The sequence below is a fragment of the Scyliorhinus canicula genome, chromosome 11, assembly GCF_902713615.1.
Source record: "Scyliorhinus canicula chromosome 11, sScyCan1.1, whole genome shotgun sequence".
Taxonomy (NCBI): Eukaryota; Metazoa; Chordata; class Chondrichthyes; order Carcharhiniformes; family Scyliorhinidae; genus Scyliorhinus; species Scyliorhinus canicula.
In genome coordinates this window covers 5,159,909-5,183,682 of record NC_052156.1, presented here as the reverse complement: position 1 = coordinate 5,183,682, position 23,774 = coordinate 5,159,909, and the positions used below count along the sequence as shown (strand labels likewise).

At 45.6% G+C, this 23,774-nt stretch overlaps 1 protein-coding gene across 1 annotated transcript; it reads left to right on the top strand.

The window, feature by feature from the left end:
* The first annotated feature begins 646 nt into the window (after positions 1 to 646).
* Positions 647 to 21,646, top strand: rpn1 (ribophorin I). The gene is made up of 10 exons (XM_038812141.1): positions 647 to 977; positions 7,402 to 7,466; positions 9,674 to 9,980; positions 12,391 to 12,600; positions 13,751 to 13,943; positions 15,303 to 15,402; positions 17,505 to 17,643; positions 18,119 to 18,238; positions 19,632 to 19,877; positions 20,847 to 21,646. Exons 1-10 carry the CDS (start codon positions 741 to 743, stop codon positions 21,027 to 21,029), a joined length of 1,800 nt encoding a protein of 599 aa, XP_038668069.1. The 5' UTR covers positions 647 to 740; the 3' UTR covers positions 21,030 to 21,646.
* The last annotated feature ends 2,128 nt before the right edge of the window (positions 21,647 to 23,774 follow it).

Genomic DNA, 23,774 nt, shown 5'->3' with positions numbered 1-23,774 from the left:
GGTATAGTTTTGACATTCTCCCTGTGTCTGCGTGGGTTTTGCCCCCACAACCCAAAAATGTGCAGGGTAGGTGGATTGGCCACGCTAAATTGCCCCTTAATTGGAAAAAATGAATTGGGTACTCTTAAAAAAATTTTTTTTTTAAATGAATATAAATTGTTGGAGGCCAGACAACCACATGAGGGGAGAAAGCAGTAGATAAATGTTGAAAGACTGTGTTGTGGAGCATAAACACTGGCATTGACTTAATTGACCGAAAGGCCTGCTTCTGTGCTATGAATACCGGCATTCTAATTCCATGTGTAGGACATGGAATAAAAGAGCCATATTGACTGACAGTCAGGAATCGTCTAATTGTTTTACAGACCTTGTGGAGGGTGGGCACAGTGAGGATGGACATGTTGGGCAGCCTATGAGGAAGGTCATGTGATGAACCCTCCCGGAATGTATCCAACCAGAGTTGGCAACCGTGAACTGGGGCGCCCAGCCGGAAAATATTTTCTGTTACGCAAACCTCGAAATTTACTGACTTTATAGAAATTATTATAATTGTTTTATGAGATTTTTAAACAAAATATTTTGACAGGCAGTGAGTTAGCCGCCGTCCGTTGCTAAGGGCGGGAGGGTCCTGGACTGCAGGCGCCGCCATCTTGCTTTCCTTCAATGGGGGAGGGAGAGTGAAGGAAGCGGCGGCGGGGCAGAGCTCGTCATCATCCATCTCCATCCGCTCTTTATGCGAGATGAAGGGGCTCCTCTCCCACCTCATCTTTTCCATCGGGCTCTGGGCTTCCTTGCGGCCGGCCGATGGCGAGTCCCTGGTCAACGAGGATGTCAAGCGGTCGATAGATGTAGGGACCCACTTGGCCAAGATCACGGCCGACCTGACGCTGTCCAACAGCGGGCCCTCCCCGGTCTCGTCCTTCATCCTGGCGCTGGAGCCGGGCCTGGAGAACCACTTGGCCTACATAGGAGTCACCGTAAGCAATTTTGTTTGCCCGGCGAAGTTGGATTGCAGATATCGCTTTGGAAGCTTTTAAAATCACTCTGCAGAAAGGTTAAATCCAGTTGGTCAGGAAAGGTTGGCAAAAGGGGAATAACCAGTTCCATTTGCAGGGCTGGTGCCATTATCCATTTCCAAGAAGGATAAGGAAGTGTCTTGGGAAGTTTTGCCTGGTTTGGGGTTGTTTGAATGAATGACACTGAGCGGTGCTTCCGTGTCCCTGCAGCTCCAGCAGTTTGACACGTATGCACAAAACTCAGGGTCATTTACCCACACACACACTCAGCTACGTTTAACCCCATTCTAAACGTACAGTTGAATATGAGAAAACTTGCAGGGTAATGTTTATAATAAAATATTTAATCAGTAATGCTTTCTTTTTCTATGTTGGACTATTTTTCCATAGAATCTTTTTTCCATAGAATCCCTACGGTGCAGCAGGAGGCTATTTGACCTATGGAGTCGGCACCAACCTTCTGGAAAAAGCACCATACCTAGGCCCACTCCCTCCCCCCCCCCCTTGTCCGATCATTGAATAGAATATCATAGAATCCCTACAGTGCAGAAAGGGGCCATTTGGCCCATTGGGTCTGCACTGACCCTCTGAAATGATAAAGGAAAATTGCTTATTGTCACAAGTAGGCTTCAAATGAAGTTACTGTGACAAGCCCCTAGTCGCCACACTCCGACGCCTGTTCGGGGAGGCTGGTACGGGAATTGAACCGTGCTGCTGGCCTGCCTTGGTCTGCTTTCAAAGCCAGTGATTTAGCCCTGTGCTAAACCAGCCCCTGAAAGAGCAGACTACTGCCCCCCTCCCCCACCTTATCTGTGTAATTTTACCTAGGGGCAATTTAGCATATCCCATCCACCTAACCTGCACATCTTTAGATTGTGGGAGGAAACCGGAGCACCTGGAGGAAACCCACGCAGACACGGGGGAAAATGCAAATTCCACACAGACAGTCACCCCAGGCTGGAATCGAACCTGGGTCATAGAATCATGGAATCTCTACAGTGCAGAAAGAGACCGTTTGGCTTATCAAGTACGCACTGACCCTGTACACCCCTGGTCACGGGGGCAATCTTATCCATCATGGCCAAAGCTGCACATTCTTGGACTGTGGGAGAAAACCTGGGCATAAAGTGCAAACTGCACTCAGACAGACGCTCCCTGGTGCTGTGAGCCAACAATGCTAACCACTGTGCTGCCCAATAATTTTGAATCATAAATTTATTTCCCCTGGTAACATTAGTGGTTCTCTGGTGGTGCAGTGGTTAGCATTGCTGCCTCAGCGCTGAGGACCTGGGTTTGATCCTGGACCCTGGTCACTGTGGCGTTTGCACATTTTTCCCGTTTCTGCGTAGGTCTCACCCCCCCCCCCCCCCCCCCCAAAACCCAAAGAACTGTAGAGTAGGTGGATTGGCCAGGCTAAATTGTCCCTTTAGGCAGCACGGTAGCATAGTGGGCAGCACAATTGCTTCACAGCTCCAGGGTCCCAGGTTCGATTCCTGGCTTGGGTCACTGCCCGTGTGTGCGTGGGTTTCATCCGGGTGCTCCGGTTACCTCCCACAGCCCAAAGATGCGCAGGTTAGGTGGCTTGGCCATGCTAAATTGCCCTTAGTGTTGGGTAGGGTTACTGGGTTATGGGGATAGGGTGGAGGTGTGGGCTTGGGTGGGGTTCTCTTTCCAAGAGTCTGCAGACTCGATGGGCCGAATGGCTGCATCCTGCACTGTAAATTTTATGATTGTTAATTGGAAAAAAGTCTAATTGGGTACTCTAAATTTTTTTAAAAGCACACAAATGCCTGTGAAGAAGAGTCGTGTGGACTCGACGTTAGCTCTGTCCTCTCCACAGATGCTGTCAGATCTGCTGGGTTTCTCCAGCGTTTTCTGTTTTTAATTTCCTATTTCTCAAGTCCCAGACTCGCCAGCCAGTGGGAGATTTAAAAAAAATTCCTGATTTCACTTTGATCAAAACTGCTGATGATTTTCATCACTTTTTATGTGGTATTGTTTCCTGACTGAGAGTTTGACTGGTGCTTTTAGAATCAGAATTTACAGTGCAGAAGGAGGCCATTCGGCCCATCGAGTCTGCACTAGAGAGGCGGAGAGAGATAAATTGCCCTTGGAAACAACACCCCACTTAAGGCCATGCCTCCACACTATCCCAGTAACCCCACCTGACTTTTTTGGATACTAAGGGCAATTTATCATGGGTAATCCACCTAACCTGCACATCTTTGGACTGTGGGAGGAAACCGGAGCACCCGGAGGAAACCCACGCAGACACAGGGAGAACGTGCAGACTCTGCACAGACAGTGACCCAGCACGTAATCGAACCTGTGGGAGGAAACCGGAGCACCCGGAGGAAACCCATGCAGACACAGAACGTGCAGACTCTGCACAGTGTTCCAAGCTGGAATCGAACCTGGGACCCTGAGACTGTAAAGCAACAGTGCTACGCACTGGGCTACAGTGCTGCCCATTTCCTCCATGTGAAATGCTTTAAAGAAAGGAGAATTTGCATTTATGTAGTGCCTTTCCCAACCTTATAAGATGTCCCGGGTGCTTGCAACCAATGAAGTAGTTTTGGAAAGCATAGTCGCTGTTGTTGTACAAGAAGTGCAACAGCCAGTTTGCGCACAGTAAGCTCCAATAAACTAAAAGAAAAAATAATTGTATTTATACAGTGCTCAAAGTGCTTTACAGCCAGTGAAATACTTTTGAAGTGTAGTCACTGTTTTAGCATAAGAAACATGGCAGTTTATTTGTGTTCAGCAAGATCACGCAAACATTAGTGTGATAGTGTCTGGCTAATCCTTTTGCATGATGCTGTTTGAGGGATAAATATTGACCAGAAAACCAGAATTTTAAAGAAAAATAGATCTTTGATCAAAGATCAGATCTGTTTCATGTCATGTCCGAAACACAGCGCCTCTTGACAGTGCAGGATTCCCTCCGTTCTGCATGGAGTATCAGCGTAAATGCTTGTGCTTAAGTATTGGATGATTCTTAAACCCAAAGCCTTCTGGCTGCAAGTTGTGCGTGCTGCCCACTGAGCCAACACAGCAATCACATTTCACCATGGAGAATTGTCAGAAATACCTGGTGGCATCCAAGGAATGCTTTTGAAGTTGGCCATGTCAGGAGATACGTTTATACTTTTTGGAAATGTATCCTCTGGTTGTTATGGGAAACTTCTGCATTTCATTTCTGTAAAATGATTTGCAGACCCTGTGAACATGTTCCAGCCCTGTACTGCTTCATCTATGCTTTTGGGTGACTATTGTGTTCCTCTGTTCTGGTTGATCTGCCTCCCATCTTGAGATTGTCAAAAACAGTAACTTCTGCCAATGTTAAAAAGTATGGTTTATGGGTAATGATGCCATCATGCAGAGCAGACTTTGCAATGGCAGAGTTTTTGTTCTCTTTTGTATTTATTTGGTCTACGCCATTTTCAATGCAGGCAGCTGCCTGGATTATTGCTGCCAGTGAGATCACAGATACTGACGCTGCCTTTGTGGGCAGCCTCTGTATTTGCGATGTCAACAAGCACAGTCAGTTGCACCAAGTCCCATTCACCTATCGCCCCCTGTGCTTGCTGAACTCCACTGGCTCTCAGTCCAATAACGCCACGTTCACATTCCTCTATGGTCTTGTCCGTCCCTTCGCTGAAACCTCCAGTCCTTCAGCCATTGAAGATCTTGGCATTGCTCCAGTTCTGCCGTTTTGTGCAGTCCTAATTTCCATCATCCCATCATTCCTGGCTGACCTTTGAGCGGCACGGTAGCACAGTGGTTAGCACAGTTGCATCACAGCTCCAGGCTCCCAGGTTCAATTCCCGTCTTGGATCACAGTCTGTGCAGAGTCTGCACAGTCTCCCTGTGTCTGCGTGGGTTTCCTCCCTTTCCAGTCCAGAGATGTGCAGGTTGGATGGATTGTGTATGCCAAATTGGCCTTAAGTGTCTAAAAAAACCTGTTAGATGGGGCTACTGGGTTATGGGGATAGGGTGGAGGTGTTGGCTTGGGTAGGGTGCTCTTTCCAAGGGCCGGTGCAAACTCAATGGGACGAATGGCCTCCTTCTGCACTGAAAATTCTATGATCTTCCAGCTGTCACGATCCTAATCTGGAATTCCCGCCCTAAACCTTGATGTCCAATTTGTATCTCATTACGCTTCTTCTGAAGTGTGTCAATAATAATCTTTATTAATATCACAAGTAGGTTTACATTAACACTGCAATTAAGTTACTGTGAAAATCCCCTAGTCGCCCTACTCCCGCGCCTGTTCGGGTACACAGAGGGCGAATTCAGAATGTCCAATTCACCTAGCAAGCACGTCTTTCGGGACTTGTGGGAGGAAACCGGAGCACACGGAGGGAAGACACGGGGAGAACGTGCCGACTCCACACAGACAGTGACCCAAGCCGGGAATCGAACCCGGGTCCCTGGCGCTGTGAAGCAACAGTGCTAATCACTGTGCTACCATTTATAAAGGTATAATGTTAAATGGCTGATGCTGGGGTATTGAGTCTGAGATCATTGGGTCCTTAAAGTCTGACACAAATCTTGGAGGTTTCAAAGTACTAGTCTTGGATGATTTGGGTAGCATTCTTGCCTGAGTCAGAAATTTTTTCTCCCATAAACTTAGAGTACCCAATTTTTTTTTCCCTATTAAGGAACAATTTAGCGTGGCGAGTCCACCTACCCTGCACATCTTTTTGGGTTGCGAGGGTGAGACCAGTGAGTCAGAATTTGCTGTGCTTGAGACTCCAGTGCATAATCCAGCCCAACAGTCCCAGTGCCAATTCCCTAGTATTCATTGTCGGAGGCGTCTTTTAATGAGACATTAAGCCAAAGCTCATCTGCCCAAAGCAGTGCATGAAGAAAAGCAAAAGAGTTCTTGACTATCTTGCGCAACATTTAATCCTCATCTAACATTGCTGTTTACTATGTACAAACTGCCGAGTTTCTCTATTTTGTAACAACAATGTCACCTTCCTTTCTGTCCCTCCCTGTGTAGCTCAACCATGTCCTGCTGTAACTGACATTTAAATAATGTCTAGTGTCTCGCTCACTTGCCTTGTTTTAGTAATGTCCTCTTTCTTGCATGGGTCACTTTGATGTTTGTTCTGGTGGCATCTGAATAATGACAAATATATTTTAATGGGTTAGATCCAGAGTAAAGCTCCCTCCTGAACATGGACGACTAGGTATACTTTCCCCACGATAAATGATATCTGACCCCGGGCTGTTCCTGTCCTGGGAGTGTTTGATGGGACAGGATAGAAGGAGCTTTACTCCATTTCAACCCATAGGGAGATATGTCATTACCCAAAAATTGTCAGACTGACTGAATGAGTAGTGGGAAGAGACTAGCTGAATACTCCATTCCCTTCTCCCTGAGAATGTGCAGGGTCAGCGCCTTTATGTAAAAAAAAAACCCATCTCCAAACCTGAGACAGTGAATGGGAGATGTATCCCTGGACAAGAGAATGACCTGGAGCAGAGAGGTTCCACTGGACTAGGAGTTTCTCTCCGCTTGTTCAGACTCTGCTTCCAGTGATTTTGCTGGATAGGGTGCATAGACCCCTGAGAACACATGGCCTAGTTCACCACAGCAGCTGGTCCTTGTAGTGAATTATTACTAAGAAGCTGCAGGACTGAGTCGCTCCACAACTTGTTTCTCTTCCTCAATCTGTGTGGAGTTAACTGAAATCAGCAGGCAATTGGTGTACGAGTTTGTATGTCAGCCTTGCCTCAATGCTCATATGTTACAAAGTTCGGCTGCGGGCATCACAGTGGCGTAATAGTTAGCACTGCTGCCTCGTGCAGCCAAGGACCCGGGTTCGATCCCGACCCCAGGTCACTATCCGTGTGGAGTTTGCACATTCTCCCCGTGTCTGTGTGTGATAGGTGGATTGGCCATGCGAAATTGGCCCTTAATTGGGAAAAAAAAATTTTTTAAAAAGAAGGGTCGACTGCTTTTTCTAAGACTTGGGCAGGTAATCTAGATTGACACAATAGTACGAGCCTGGTACTCGAGGGACTGGTGTACTATCACAGTTTCTGTCTTTAGGATGAGGCATTAAACCAAAGCACTGTCCACACCAATGTGAAGTGCTTTGGGACATGCTGAGGCTGTGGAAGGAAAAATAAGTGCAAGTTTATTAGTTCATTTCAGTGTTTGCCATTCTGGCCCTGGGCTGAACCAAGATAGAAATATGGTGATTTCTATCCTTCGGTAGAAAGTTACCCATGTGCAGGGTTTATCTATTGTCAAGCATGCTGACAATTGGTATCTGGGTCCCTACACAAAGATGATGTTATTTGATAAGATCGTCGATTATAGATTGGTTGAGCTTCACTTTATGATTAATTGCACTATTATTTTATCCAGTTGAAATTTGAAGATGAAGAAGAAAGTTCATTGGCTTTGGAAGAGACGCGTGTCACAGGCCAGAGGTAAGTGGTCTATCTTCATTCTGCCCATATCCATTCTCTTGCCTTTGTGCTCATTTGGGGGGGGGGGGGGGTCAAGGCTTTCCGTTTCATTGAAAAATGTATCAATCCCCATAGCCAGGGTTACGAGCTATTGCTGTCCAAATTGAATGTCCAGTTTTCCACGTCTATTTTCCTTGGATTTAAACTGCAAATGGTGTGTGTAGTTTCCCATAAATCTGCTTCCCCTCCTTTCCCAATGTGTTACTTGACTTTCATTCACCTGTTGGTGCAAATTCGTTAATGTTGCAACTTTTCAACCAACCGATTATCTGACAACTTTTGTATTTAAAAACTCCAATTCATTCCCCAAAAAATTTCTTTTCAAAATGAAAACTGGCACGATCAGGTTTGTGCTGATTGGGATTCTGGGCAAAATCGGGAACTACAAAGTGTGGTCAAGGGTTGCAGAAGGTAGGTCGGTTGGAATTTCCAAGACTGATATTAGGTAACGGCACCTTGGGGTATGGAGCAAAGGTGGGTTAATAAAATTGAGGCATACAACAGCCTTGATTCAATGTAGTGGAGCAAGCTCAAGAAGCTGAATGACTTTCTGCAGATATTTTCATTTACACTCCCTCTATTTTTTTTACACATTCCCCTCCCAACTGGCAAAGGGTTGGCGAGCTGCCCTCATGAAGTGGACCATTGGGGAGCTTGAGTTTTATAACATTCACTTTTCTGAGAAGTAGTCGCCATCTAGTTTATTTCAAAGCAGTGAGGAGAGTGGACGGGGTTCACCCAGTCCATGCTCCATTTGAACCCTCTCCCATCTTTCCATTGCAAAACCTACCATTGTAACCCTCTATTCCCATCTCCCTCATAGGTTGTCAACTTCGCTTTCAAGTTTTACATTCACTACCCTGGGTAAAGAGGTTGCTTCTGAATTCCCTATTAGACTTCTTGGGGGCCATCATATATTGATGGTCTCCAGTTACATTGGCTTAATAGTCTCCAATGTAGATCATATTCAAAAAATACTTCCAAAGTCCCATCTAGGTGCATCATGAGTATGATAGAATATTTCCACCTCCCTGAATGACTCTAGCAGCAACAATATGAGCTCAGTGCCATCAGGATAAAGCAGCCCACTTGAATGGCATTCAATCTACCACCTTAAAACTTCACTCTCCACTGCCAATACAATGTGGCTGTGGTGTTTACCATATGGAAAATCCATTGCAGGAACCTGATGAGGCAGCACCTCTCAAGCCATGACCGTTGCCGCTTAGAAGACAAGGGCAGCAGGCGGGTGGGAACATCACCCCCTGCAAGTCACACCATCCTTTTTTATAAATGTTTTTTTATTGAGTTTTCATGTTTTATATATGGCAAGTTACAAATTATTAGAGAGAAAAAAAGAAAACACAAAAATTTAACATGTGTATTTACAGGTAAGCATCTTTAGAACAACAATTGTGGCCGCCCCCTTTAGCCGGCATACATATTTTACATTCCCCAATATGGCCGAGGCACATGTTTATAGGCATTTATTTATAGTTTGGTTTTGGGCCTTAGCTTGCCATCAAATCCCCATAACGAACCTGTGACCCCCCCCCCCCCCCCCCCCCCCGGGCTACCTTCCCCCGATTCCCGTCCATGTTCCCCTTATTCTTGGCCAAAGTCACACCATCCTGACGTGGACAAATATCTGCCTTTCCTTCACCACTGCGCAGTCAATATCCTGGAGCTCCCCAAAATGGTTAAAAGCAAGAGAAAATCAGCAGGAACGGTTAGGTAACTGGATAGCAGCCCAGCAATTGAGAGTTTAAATCTGTCTCAGGACATTGAGGAAACTGGTGTGGCTGGTGCCTGAAGGAAAATGGCCACAAATTGCTGCAAGAACTTATCTGGTTCATTCTTTTAGTGAAGAGAGCTGGCCATCCGGCCTGGTCTGGCCTTCATCAGACTCCAGTCCTTTGTGAAGTTGCCTAGCAAACCACTCCATTCGAAGCACAATTTCAACTTGAAGACCTATTGGGGCATTTAGAATTGGATGATGAATGTAGTGATGCCCGGGTCACACTCTCCCTGAGAGCAAATAATTTCTCATCTGGCTGAGCGTATATTAAAGCTATATTGGGTTAACTAGTGGGGCTTTTGTTTATTGAGTCTAATGCACCAGAGAAACCTCCTGGGAGCTCGCCCAATATTTTCTGTTTTATTTGCAGTGGCAAGTTCTTCAAAGTGAAGTTGGGAATGCAACTGGCTGCCGGTGCCAAAGTCAAACTGGCCCTTGAATCTATGTACACACATGTCTTGCGCCCTTTCCCAACTCACATTGCTCAGGCCGAGAAGCAGTTTGTGGTCTTTGAGGGCAATCATTACTTCTACTCTCCATATCCCACCAAGACCCAGACCACTCGGATCAAGCTTGCTTCGAAGAACATAGAAAGCTACACCAAACTTGGTAACCCCAGCAAATCGGAGGACTCTGTTGATTATGGACCATTCAAGGACATTGATGCCTTCAGTCAGGTGAGCACAACAAGTTTGTTTTGAATGTTTCCCGCTCTCCAAATCCCGCCTCATCAAACACCTTGGCTTTTCCTGTCAACGGCTGGAATTTGGAACACAAAACGTGCTGTTCACATCGTGAGTCAGTCAGGGTAACAGAGACCTGCCCAATTAACATTCCCCAGCCGGTAGACCTCCATCCGTTTGGTCACCTGGAATATTAGGGCTGAAAAGGCATTTGCTCATCTCAAGAGTTTAAACTACAATGAGGTGTTTTTACAATAGACCTACTTGCGGGTCAAAGTGGGCCAGGTTTTCATTCGGGTTTTGGTGGCAGGGCCAGGGGTACAACAATTCTAATTAATAAAAAGGTTCAGTTTTCCTCCTCTTAAGATTATTGATGACACCAGCGGTCGATATGTTGTTGTCTGTGACTCTCTGGTGGTGGTGTTTTTTGCACCAAATGATAAAGACTTTTTGTCTTTTCACGTGTCCTAGCATATTGGGGTATTGATTTATTTGTTTTGGACAGGGCTCTCTTCCCTTCAGCGGTGGCAGCTGAGTGCTCAGCAATTGTTATTCCTGACCATACTCCGCACTTTATTAATTTGTTGCTAGAGTCTGGTCCTACTCAGTGTCCACCCTGGAGGTTAGATATAGCATTTTTAACGAATAAAATGTTTTGTGAGCGTATGTCCACTGCAATAGAGGACTGTATAAAATCTAACAACCCCGAGTCAGTCTCACCTTCCACGTTGCAGGGGCTCTTAAGGCAGTCCTCATGGGACGGTGTGGGGGACATATTTATTGACGACAATGAGGTTGGAGCAGCAGACTCTGGTGGATTCCATTTTAGAGGTGGATCACCAGTACTCGCTTGATCCTACTCTGGAACTGGTGGCAAGTAGAATAAAACTACAGACCCAGTTCGAGCTATTGTTGACTAGCACAGCAGTAAGTCAATTCCAATGCTCCAGGAACACGTTTTCTGAATGCAGGGAGAAGGCCAGTCACCAGCTCAAACGGCAGGCAGCCTCCCGGGAGATAACTCAATTTGAGTGGCAGTTTCTTTACCGCTCCATCTCTGGTTAATGTGGCTTTTGAATATTTTTAACCGCAAACTTGAAGGCTCGGAGCCTCCTGTGGATGAGTCGGTCATGGACTTTCTGGATGGTCTACCCTTCCCAACGGTTGAGGCAATAGGAGCGGTGAGTTGGAATTCCAGTTATGCCCCAACGAGAGTTAAAAATGTATTGGGTTGATGCAATCTGGCAACGCCCCTGATCCGGACGGCTTTCTGATTGAATTAGAACATAGAACATACAGTGCAGAAGGAGGCCATTCGGCCCATCATGTCTGCGCTGACCCACTTAAGCCCTGACTTCCACCCTATCCCCATAACCCAATAACCCCTCCTAACCTTTTTGGTCACTAAGAGAAATTTATCATGGCCAATCCACCTAACCTGCACGTCTTTGGACTGTGGGAGGAAACTGGAGCACCCGGAGGAAACCCATGCACACATGGGGAGAATGTGCAAACTCCACACGGGGAGAATGTGCAAACTCCACACGGACAGGGGAGCTAAATCACTGGCTTTTAAAGCAGGCCAGCAGCACGGTTCAATTCCCGTACCAGCCTCCCCGAACAGGCGCCGGAATGTGGCGACTAGGGGCTTTTCACAGTAACTTCATTGAAGCCTACTCGTGACAATAAGCGATTTTCATTTCATTTCAGTGACCCAGAGCCGGGATCGAACCTAGGACCTCGGTGCAGTGAGGCAACAGGGCTAACCCACTGTGCCACCATGCTTGACAAATCTACTGGAATTCTTCCTTAGAGTTGATGAAGGGGAGTCAGTGGATGTGGTGTATTTGGACTTTCAGAACGCTTTTGACAAAGTCTCACATAAAAGATCAGCTGGTGGAATTTCTGAGCCTTAAAACTTGACGGGTTGTTCTTGGCTCAGTTGGTGCACTTATTTCGTGCATTATCGCATCTTTCAAACGTCTTGTGGCATTTTGCAAACTAGTGTACTACCAAATGTGACTGTTGATTTGCGCAGTCAGTAATTGGTTTGGGGAATATTTGCCATTCATTTTATTTCTCTGACTTGCACTCCTGCACTCGGAGAACCTGGTATGAGTTTCTCTTCATGGTGCAGAGCTAACTGTTACCAACAGTGTCAGACTCCGATTAGTAACCTGACAGAGACTGGTGTTTGCAGAAAGACCGGGAGGTGTGACACAATCAGTGAAACTGGTTCGCTGCAGACTCCCTCAATTCTGCACTGTTAACAGGTACCTGTGAAAATGTAGCCCAAACACATTAGAAAGATAATAAGCAATGGCGCTTGTATAGAATAACGAGCAGAAATCCAGGTCTCTTTGGCTATTTTTCCAACTGATTGCGATCTGCCTTAACATTTCAGGACACACTGAAGCTGCACTATGAGAACAACAGTCCTTTCCTGGCTATCGTCAGCATGACCCGTCTCATCGAGGTGTCGCACTGGGGTAATATTGCTGTGGAGGAGACCATTGACCTAAAGCACTGCGGCGCAGTCCTGAAGGGACCGTTTTCACGCTATGACTATCAGAGACAGCCTGACAGCGGGATCTCCTCTGTTAAATCTTTCAAGGTATACTGATTTACAGTGCTGCCCTGTTACACTGGAGATGTATCAAAGACCAGTACAATGTGAGGCAGTAATATCGATCCACTGGATAGTTCAACTTGGGTCACTTGTTGCTTTCAGCATGATTCATATTTATGGATTTTCACTGATTAGAATGTAAAGATCCTGGGTTCAATCATGGAAAAGCCTACATAAACTGGCATAGGTATGATTAGCTGATGGGCCATTTTCTGTGCTATATCATTCTATAGAGGAATTGGGGGTATAGTTCTAACCCCAGACCTGGGGATGGTTGTACACATCTTTGAAGGTGTTTGGCAAAGCAGTTAGCAAGGCATAATGAGATCTTGGACTTTATAAATAGAGGCATAGAATACAAAAGCCTGTAAGTTACGTTAAATGGATACAAAACAGTTGCTCCAACCCAAATGGAGCATTGTGTCTAATTCTGAGAACCACATTGTGGAAGGTTACGATGATGGTGGATAAGCCAGAGACATTTTTTTATGGAAATGGTCCCAGGGATTACTGTTAGTGGAGAGACTAGAGAAGCTGGGGCTATTTTCCGACAAGAAAATATTTGACAGCGGTGTTTTTAAAAAAAAAGATTTGGCCAGAGAATATAAAATCCGTGGCCAGCGGTTGATGGCAGAAGAGCCAAAGGTGACTTGAGCGGGAACCTTTTTTCAGCCATGAGTGGTAAGGATTTGGTACGCACTGCTTTGCAGGGATCTGGATACAGATTCAGTAGTAGCTTTCAAAGGGGAATTGGATAAATACTTGATGGAGAAAATAATTGCAGGAAAATAGGGAACGAGCAGAACTAATTGAATTGCTTTTTGAAAGAGCCAGTGCAGACTTGAGCTGAATAACCTGTTCTGTGGACACTGTTCAACAAAATAGATTAAAGTCATCTACATGTCGCTCCTCGTTCTTCCTACTTAAATGTGTACTTTCAGACTTTCTTCTGCCATGTATTGGCCCATACCACCAGCTTATCTCTGCCTTCTTCAAGTCTGTCGCGATCCTCTGAGTTCACAATGCTTCCAGGTCTTGTGTCATTGGCAAATTTCAAAATTGTGTCTATAAGTCCAAGTCATTAATGTACGTAAAAAACAGGAGTGGATCTAGTATTGTTTCCTGCTTATTGCAGACCATCCTACCTGCTGCGGCGCAGGATGTTTACTACCGTGATGATATTGGGAACATCTCCACCAGCCACCTGGTTGTTCTGGATGATTCCGTGGAGATGGAAGTCCGTCCTCGCTTCCCACTCTTCGGTGGCTGGAAGACTCACTATGTCATCGGATACAACTTGCCCAGCTACGAGTATCTTTACAATCTCGGTCAGTACCCACCCCAGCTTCTTAAATGGAGAAGTGAGGTCTTAACAGAGAGTTCTATTTGTTCAGACTTTGAGTAGCATCCACTTTAAAAATTGCTTTGCACACAGCCAGTGACGATACTTTGTGTAAGTTAGCAAGGGTAATTAGCAGGACCGGCACCTGTTTGTGGGTGGTGTCTACAATTCTGGACAGGTGTGAGGACCAGTCTGAAGCCTGTCAACCCCAGGTTAAGTGCTCCATCAGCACTGCCCAGAACCCACAGCTCTTATTCTTTTCCCTGTCCTCTCCTGAAAGCAATAACTTTCAGTGCTCATTTCAAGCAGTACCTCATCCAAATCATTGGCTTCAAGTTGTTTTTTGTTATCCATTCAAGGAATGTGGCTAGACCAGTATTTATTGCCCACCCTTAATTTCCCTTGAGAACCTGTTGGTGACCTGACACCTTGAACTGCTGCAGTCAATGAGGTGTAGATACACCCATGATGCTGTTAGCAGGGGAGAGTTCCAGGATCTTGACCAGTAACAGTGAAGGAACGGTGATATATTTCCAAGTCAGGATGGTGAGTGACTTGGAGGGGAACTTCCAAGTGGCGGTGTTCCCATGTGTTTGCTGCCCTTGTCCTTCTCGGTTGTAGCTGTCATTGGTTTGGAAGGTGCTGTCTAAGGAGCCTTGGTGAGTTGCTTCAGTGCATCTTGTAGATGGTACACACGGCTGCGACTGTGCATCGATGGAGGAGGAAGTGAGTATAGATGGGATGCCAGTCTAATGGGCTGCTTTGTCCTGGATGGTGTTGAGTTTCTCAAGTGTTATTGGAGTTGCGCTCAACCAGGCAAGTGCAGAATATTCCATCACACTCCTGACTTGTAGATTGTGGACAGGCTTTGGGGAGTCAGGAGAGTTACTTGTTGCAGGATTAGCAGCCTCTGCAAAACTAGATTGATTGTCAACAAGGTATTCAACCATAGGAAGGGGAGTCTCTTGTGGAGCTTGGGTGGTTGGGCCAAAAAGGCCTGTTCCTGTGCAGTGAACCTCTGTGAAAATCCAGACCCATCATTCATTCAGGAAGGGTTCAGATTCCCTGAGACTTATTTGTAATGCTCCATAAACTGCCCTGGGTCAGATCTGTCGGGGTACCTTACTGACCTATCTGGCTCAATGCCAGGCATTGCACTGACCCATCAGTATCAGAAATAACGTTGCTCTGCTGCTGTGATTGGATCAAATTAGCACGTCTCCCATTCTTGGCCCTGCTCCGTTACTGTGATTGGTTACTTACTGCATATATTGTATTACTTGTATTAGTTCTGCTATTCCAGTTGTTTACGCCCATGTATGGCATGCTTTTTGTTTCCTGCCAGGTGACCAGTATGCACTGAAGATGAGGTTTGTTGATCATGTGTTTGACGATCAAGTAATTGATTTTCTGACTGTGAAACTTATCTTGCCAGAGGGAACAAGGTAAGTGATCAGCCAGACTCTCTGGGTTCAGGGAAAGACGTTGTTTGGAGTCTGTGGTGTATCTTCATGTTACACTCCTGGGAATTGCTCCTGTCCTGGGTTCAGTCTGAAAGCACTGCTCTCACTAAAGTGGCCATTCTTCACACATGAGCTCCTGGTGAATGTTTGCCCTCCATCCCAGGGAGCCAAATTTAATCCTACACTTGTCTGATCAGTGTCAGTGAGCACAGGTACAAGGACCTATTCACCCATCGTCCATTTGCTTACTACTTTGGCTCCCAGTTAAGCAACGTGTTAATTTTAAAATTCTCATCCCTGCTGTTCAATCTCTCCATGACCTTGCTTCCCTTTCTCTGTAATCTCCCCCAGCTCTAGAATATTACAAAATACCTGAATTCCTGTAGTACGTTAGTATGCAGGGGGCTGGTTTAGCTCAGTGGGCTGGACAGCTGGTTTGTGATGCAGAGCGAGGCTGACAACGTGGGTTCAATTCCCATCCCGGCTGAGGTATTAATGAAGGCTGTGCCTTCTCAAACTTACACCCCCAACACCCGACAACCTGATGACAGCCCTGCCTCGACATCTGGTTGTCTACAAACATCACCAACCACAACCTGGTAAATAACCATACAGCACATAATCCAGAGAGCCCTCAGCCGTTTCAGGATGGACCGGGGAAGATGTTGCAATTGTTCCATAAAAGGGACTGTGGCCATCCAGATCAGACCATCGCCCACCGATGTCCTCCGAGACCTGTTCCAGGTGGCATCGCAATCATTCACACTACGTCAACTGAAACGTTCGAATGGATTGTTAACTTTGACATCCAACTATAACTGCAATCTGGGCCATACAAATGGAAAATAAACTGTCCTAATATCACCCGAGTGCCAGGTAGTTTCATAAATTGCTGTGAAATGCCTTGTATGCTTTATTAATGGCATTATATAAATGCAGGCAATAGAGTTAGTAATTTGTAGAAATTATTCTGAGGGGCAGTGAGCAAGAGCTGGAATGCCAGAACATTCCCCCCCCCCCCCCCCCCCCCCCCCCCCCAATCTCCCTTGGCTCCACTGCATCCAGTTTCATGCCCAGACTGGAGATCCAGGCATGTCAACCTTGCCTGATGCTGTACTCCGCATTTACCAATTGGACCATCAACTTTGAATGATGAGAAACTGGTTTAGTGGGACATTGATGGTGGAGGAAAGAACAGATAATGTACTAGATAGACTGAACAGTTTTAAACCCGGTGACATGGGTTTGACATGGACAGCAGGGTAGCACAGTGGTTAGCATTGTTGCTTCACAGCTCCAGGGTCCCAAGTTTGATTCCCGGCTTGGGTCACTGTCTGTGCGGAGTCTGCACGTTCTCCCCGTGTCTGCGTAGGTTTCCTCTGGGTGCTCCGGTTTTCTCCCACAAATTCTGAAAGATGTGCTGTTAGGTGAATTGGACATTCTGAATCCTCTCTCTGTGTACCCGAACAGGGGCCGGAATGTGGCGACTAGGGGCTTTTCACAGTAACTTCATTGCAGCATTTATTGTCACAAGTGGGCATACATTAATACTGCAATGAAGTTACTGTGAAAAGATTATTATTGTATCATTATTATTACATGAGTACCCCTGAGACACATTAAATCCATCTGTATGAGGCTGGACAGTCAGTGCATGAAGAGACTACTTTCTCATCTATACATTTCATTACTTGCTACAGATAACAATCGTTGGCAGATTATTGAGCCAGATTAGAGGGAACGTTACTCTGTATCTAACCCTGTGCTGTCCCTTCCTGGGAGAATTTGATGGGGACAGTGTAGAGGGAGCTTTACTCTATCTAATCCTGTGCTGTACCTGTCCTGGGAGTGTTTGATGGGGACAGTGTAGAGGAAGCTTTACTCTGTATCTAACCCCGTGCTGTACCTGTCCTGGGAGTGTTTGATGGGGACAGTGTAGAGGAAGCTTTACTCTGTATCTAACCCCCTGCTGTACCTGTCCTGAGCATCTGATGGGGGCACTGGGTAGTTGAAGTGGAAAATACTTTGCCTTGAGCACATAAATAAGCTGCTCAGTCACTTCATTTTGCCCTTCAATTCCACAGGAACATTCACGTGGACACTCCATATGAGATAAATCGACAGCCTGATGAGCTTCATTACACCTATCTGGACACTTTTGGGCGGCCTGTCATCATTGCTCACAAGTCTAACCTGGTGGAGCAGCATATTCAGGATATTGTTGTAAGTTGATTGGGTGTGATGGATCCAGTGATGAGGTGTCTCATGATGGATACCCTGATTGCCGCGGGAAGGGGAGAACTGGTTGCAGACCCACTGATAGTGAGGCTGGTGGTATTCACATTGTGTGTTTCCTGTAATGGTGTCTGTTTACCGTTGTCATTTCCCTGGCTACACAGACAGCTGAGGAATTAACCTGGCTGGTATTTAAATCAGTGTTGGGTTTACACTACCTGTCCTTTGTCTGTGAACCAGGCTTTGGGAATGAGGTGATTTTTCCTCCTCTGCACAGCGGATAATTGATACTCCAAAGTCACACCCATCACTGTACAGCCTGAGATATTGATTTTACAACTTCCCATATTGTACCGTCCCACAGCTGTCATACCCCCGCCCAAGGAAGCTGCATTAAACTTGAACTGTTGCCTGCAATAATAAATGCACTTTCTCAGGTCTGTATCTCTATTTTTCTCTTCAGGTCCACTACACTTTCAACAGGATCCTGATGCTGCAGGAGCCCCTGCTGGTGGTCGGAGCTTTCTACATTCTCTTCTTCACCGTTATCATTTACGTGCGTTTGGATTTTTCCATCACCAAGGTGAGCTGGTTAAGGTTAACAATCCTGTCACTGTGCCTCCTATTAAGTTGCCCCTCCAAAACGTTTAGTCTGTCTTTACTCTGCTGCTCGTATCTTATCGCAGTAAATCCTAGTCCCATCGCTCACTATGCCTTCTGACCTACATGGGCTCCCAGTCTGGTAAGACCTTGTTTATCCTCTTCCCCCCCCCCCACCACCCCCTTTCATCCTTTTGCTAGCTGTGACTCAGTTGGTCGCACTTTTGATTTTGAATCACTCAGTTGTGGGTTCAAATCCCACTCCAAAACCTGAGTACGCTTTGATGGACAAGTGCTATACTGGGAGTGCTGCCAATGTTGGAGATATTATCTTTCGGGTGAGACCCGGAAGAAAGACCCTGTTTGCCTTTTCGGGGGAGATGTAAAAGATACTACTTCAAAGGAGCGAGGCATTTCCAATGCCCAGATTAACACATCATTCGAGTAAAATCACATTATTACATCACTGTTTGTTGGATCTTGCTGTCCACAATTTGACAGGCATATTTTCCATGTTACAGTGGTGACTGCACTTTAATTTTTAAAAAAGTACTTCAATGGTTGTAAAGCTTTGGGGCACGTGGCGGAGATGAAAAGCAGCATAAATGCAAATCTTGCTAGTGTTCTAATCTACTCCATACACCCCTCCAAGATATCTGTTCTGCTCCAATTGCATCTCCAATTTTAATCACTCTGTTGTTGGTGGCTGTGCCCTCAGCTGCCTGGGCCCCAAGCTTTGGAATTCACGCCCTAAATGTCTCCACCCCTTTACCTCGCTCTCCTCCTTTAAGATGCTCATTAAGACTTTCCTCTCTGAGCAAACTGGTCAGTTGTCCTAAATTTCCTTCATGATTTGGTGTCAGATTTTAAAAAATTTTAAAGTACCCAATTCTTTTTTTATTTCAATTAAGGGGCAATTTAGCGTGGCCAATCCACCTATGCTGCACATCTTTGGGTTGTGGGGGTGAGACCTCTGCAGATACGGGGGGAATATGCAAACTCCACACGGAAAGTGACCAGGGGCTAGGATTGAACCCGTGTCCTCGGCGCCATGAGGCGGCAGTGCTAACCACAGAGCCACTGTGCCGCCCCTGTGGTGTCAGATTTTGTTTCACATTTATTCCTGTGGGGTACCTTGTTTCCCTCTACACGTTAAAGGTGCTACAGTAAATTTCTAAACCTGCAGCATCACACGTTTGGTTAAACATGCTGTATCAGAATCTGCCTTTTTGAAAGAAAAAAAATGTGTATCTCCCCCCTTACCCCATTCCATGAGACTGTGGCAACATTGAACTGTACAGAAGCCAATTTGATCCTTCTAGTTTTTTCAACTAACCCAATCTCCTGTTCCTTCCACATGATCCCCACCCCTGCAGGACCCAGCAGCAGAAGCCAGGATGAAGGTGGCATCCATCACTGAACAGGTTCTGACTTTGGTTAACAAAAGGTTGGGCTTGTATCGGCATTTTGAAGAGGCTGTGAATAAGTACAAGCAGTCGCGGGATGTTGGCACGTTAAACAGTGGCCGCAAGGCTCTGGAGACAGAGCACCGGGCTCTTTCTGCTGACATCAGCGCCCTGCAGTCAAAGCTGAAGGCTGAAGGATCAGACCTGGCTGAGAAGGTAAGGGATTTCTACTCAGTCTGTCCTGGCACACGTGACCCATGTCAGGTTTCTATCAACATTAAAAACAGATACAGGGACTAGATCCAGAGTAAAGCTCCCTCTATACTGTCCCCATCAAACACTCCCAGGACTGATAAATCTTTATTTCTAACTGGCTGAATTAGTGGGAAGCTGGAAGAATATATTTTGCAGATTGGGCAATGAAAATAGCGGTAGATAATTATTTGAAACGTCAATTCTGTTCTTTGAGAAGGAGTGAGATGGAAGCAATGGGATGAAAGGAAGGAGAATAAATGTACTTCCTGTTCTTGTACAGTAAGAAGTCTTACAACACCAGGTTAAAGTCCAACAGGTTTGTTTCAAACACGAGCTTTCGGAGCGCAGCTCCTTCCTCAGCTGCGCTCCGAAAGCTCGTGTTTGAAACAAACCTGTTGGACTTTAACCTGGTGTTGTAAGACTTCTTACTGTGCTCACCCCAGTCCAACGCCGGCATCTCCACATCCTGTTCTTGTAGACAGTGGAGGGCTGTCTCCCTTGTGTAGAGGAGGAAGGTTTGATAAAGTGCTATCAGGTCCAACTGGCCAGAATTCCTGACAGGATCATTCTTAAAGGTTATGCCCTAGTTTCTTTCTTCCAGTATAAACAACTTAAACCACTCATTCCTCCACTCTCCTTGACCTCATCAACATGTCTATGGGGCTGGCGGACTATTCTCCCCAAGATTGAGACCTCCCCCACCTCCCTCTTTTTCACCTTGCCCTGAACTCTCATCTTTACGAGTTCCTCTTGCCCATGAGATCCATCTCCTAGTTTGACCCTATTCCCACTTGGGATGGTTAATTCATGAGCTAATAGAAATGTAATTTGCAATTTGGGAGTCTGTGTTCAGTGGCTACTGAACATGGGAAGGAAGAAAGGGGAATGGGTTGGGCTGTGTCACTCTGGCTGATTCTGTCTCTCCGACAGGTGGCTGAGATCCAGAAGCTGGATGGTCAGGTGAAGGATCTGGCACTGAAGGCGTCTCAAGAGGCAGAGCGGCTGGTTGCCGGCAAAGTGAAGAAGGACACATACATCGAGAATGACAAACACCTCACCTCCAAGCGGCAAGACCTGGTGTCTAGGATCGATACTATTCTGGACACCTTGTAGTAATGATCAGAAACCTGTGCATTTGGTTTATCTCCTCGCCCCCCCCTGTAAATGCAAGATCAGATGGTATTAAATCAATTATTCCTTTTTTGATGTATGGTGTGGGTCGAATATAATTGGGTGAAGGGGTGGTGACTGCTTCAGATTTTGAGGCTTTTACAGTGCGTGGGAGGGTTGGTCTTGTTTTTTCTCTTTTCAGTTCTTAAGCAATCCCCTCCTCTCTGCCCCAGCTGACTGGTCCTTTTGAAGTTTTAAAAGCAGCTGCCAAAAGGCCCTGGTGTGGGTTGTGGCAGGGCGATGATGATGGGGGTGGCTGATGACGAGGAGTCTGATTCGGTGCGAGGAGGTGTGTGTAAAATTGATCACAGTGTATATTTGAAGAACCTTTACAGACCAAACTGCGCTTGTGTAATTATTTTTTAAAATGGAGATGAAAACAAGCTTTTTTTTTTACTGTGTATCATCGTGAAGCCTCAAACTCTGGAAGGCTTTTCCAGGGGGAGGGGGGGCTCCCTCTCCAAGCTGAGCTGCCACTCCCCTCGTTGGAAACTAATTTCAACACTCTTGGATTTCTTAAAGTTGGACGGAGCAAACATTAAAAGTACAACAGAACCAGTTTTCCGTCTCTATGATACTTGTGACTGCTGATGTAATATTTTATCTAAATCTTTACATCTTTCTCCCTTGTACACTGCTGGGGGAAATCTGAGGGAGGGAAGAGTTAGAGGGAAAACTAGAGCTAGATTCTAGAACATGAAGAGGCACTGTGCCAAACAATCACGATACATGCACCAAGAAATCTTCAGCAGCTGGGCTAGGGTGGCGAAGAGAGAAACAAGTTAGATATCTAACTCCGATAGCTGTCTAGTGACCTTTCCTGGTAAATGTGTGTGAGACTGTCAGATGAGGTATGGCAGCAGATGAACAACCTGCCAGCTCAATGATTCACATATGATGGATGGTCAGTTGAGTGTTGCTGTCTGGAACTATAAGCAGCTAGTCAGTGATGAGGAAGAGATTCCCTCAGCCCTTTGCACCCAGAAAGAATTGGGCTAGAGGGGGGGAAAATTAAATTTAACTTCACAGCTTGCCTGAGAGTTGATTATACAACATTCATTCACTTCAAAATTTAATTCATCCCCATTTGGAGATGTTTTGGTGGAACCAACACGACTGCCACCAGTCAGCCATCACAGATAAATCTGGTCATTTCACATCATTTGCAAATTAATTCCTCTTACTTAAAAAAAAATAAAAAAATATTGGCTTTGAAAGATGTCCTGTGGTGTGATGCAAATATAAACATTTATTTCATATCTATGAAAGAATGAAATAACAGGTTCTGTTTGCTAACTTTACCCCCTCAGCTCAGGTCTCCATTGCCTTATCCAACTGTGATGTCTACTTTCCTCTTGAGAATTCTGTACTCCATGTGTCATGATCTAAAGTCCCCAATCCATATCCTTCACCTGTGCAATTATGTGGAAATAAAGTTACAGCAGTCAGCGCTCTGAGGTGTCCCCAAAACCCTCGTGCCTCTCGCTTCCTACATATCCCACTGTGCACTGAGCCACCCGGTCGCAGGGAGTGATGTTACATTTGCTTCCGAAAGCCCAGAGCAATGAAACAAATCAGCCAGGGATCGGCTCTGTCCCCAGGCTGAAGAGGTCTGATAATTGCAGTCAAATAACTAGGATAACGCATGAACAATTGGAAAACACTGAATGCCCAACACTCAGAGAGGAGCCAAGGGTGCAGGAAAATAAGCAAAACTGTTATTAAAGTTGTTAATATTGTTTGGGACAAACACTTGTAACATCTATTATTACATTGATTCAGTGTTCCTTGAAATATCTTATCCATCTTTAATCAAACTTCAGTCAGATGGATCCCCTGCTAATAGGCTGAACGATGCACAGGCTGATACAATAATATAACTGACAAGATAGTTGAAAAAATGACAGTATTTTGTATGCTGGAAAACTGAAAAATTAACTATTGCACTAAAAGTTGGCACACAAATACCAATGTTGGCAATTAAATATAACAATCCAAGATTAACTAGTTTAAAAATATAATTGATTTTTTTCAATTGCTTTATAATCCTGACTCATTTCCATCTGAAGGTGAACGGTGATTCAGATAACTTCAATGTTTATGCTCCGAATATCAATGCTGGGTGCATTTACCAATTGAACCACCAGAGAGAGCCCTTGGATTATTTTCACTCACCTTGCAGCCTCTGATTAAATTGACAATTCAGTTCCGAAGAGGGAGCATTCTGTGCTGTGAATGCTGCCTTGCAGTAGAATGGAAAAACCTGAATCCATCTGTCATGGCTGGGCCCTCTGATTCAAACCAGTTGTTCTAACGGTTGAGTTTAGTACAGCTGGAATTTTGGAAATGCTTATGTCAAAAGTGTCAATGTTATTTGGTTTGATTATCTGCCAGTTTGTGTGAACTCCAGATGATGCTGAGAGAGGGCCACGGCACAAATTTCTCGTTCTTGTTTTCTAATCCATCTGCAGTCGCATTCCATCTCTTCCTGTCCCTCAACTCCAAGATGATCTTTATTGTCAAATGTAGGCTGACATTAGCACTGCAATGAAATTACTGTGAAATTCCCCTAGTCACCACACTCTGGCGCCTGTTTGGGTACACTGAATTCAGAATGTCCAATTCACCTAACAAGCACGTTTTTCGGGACTTGTAGGAAACCGGAGGAAACCCACACAGACACGGGGA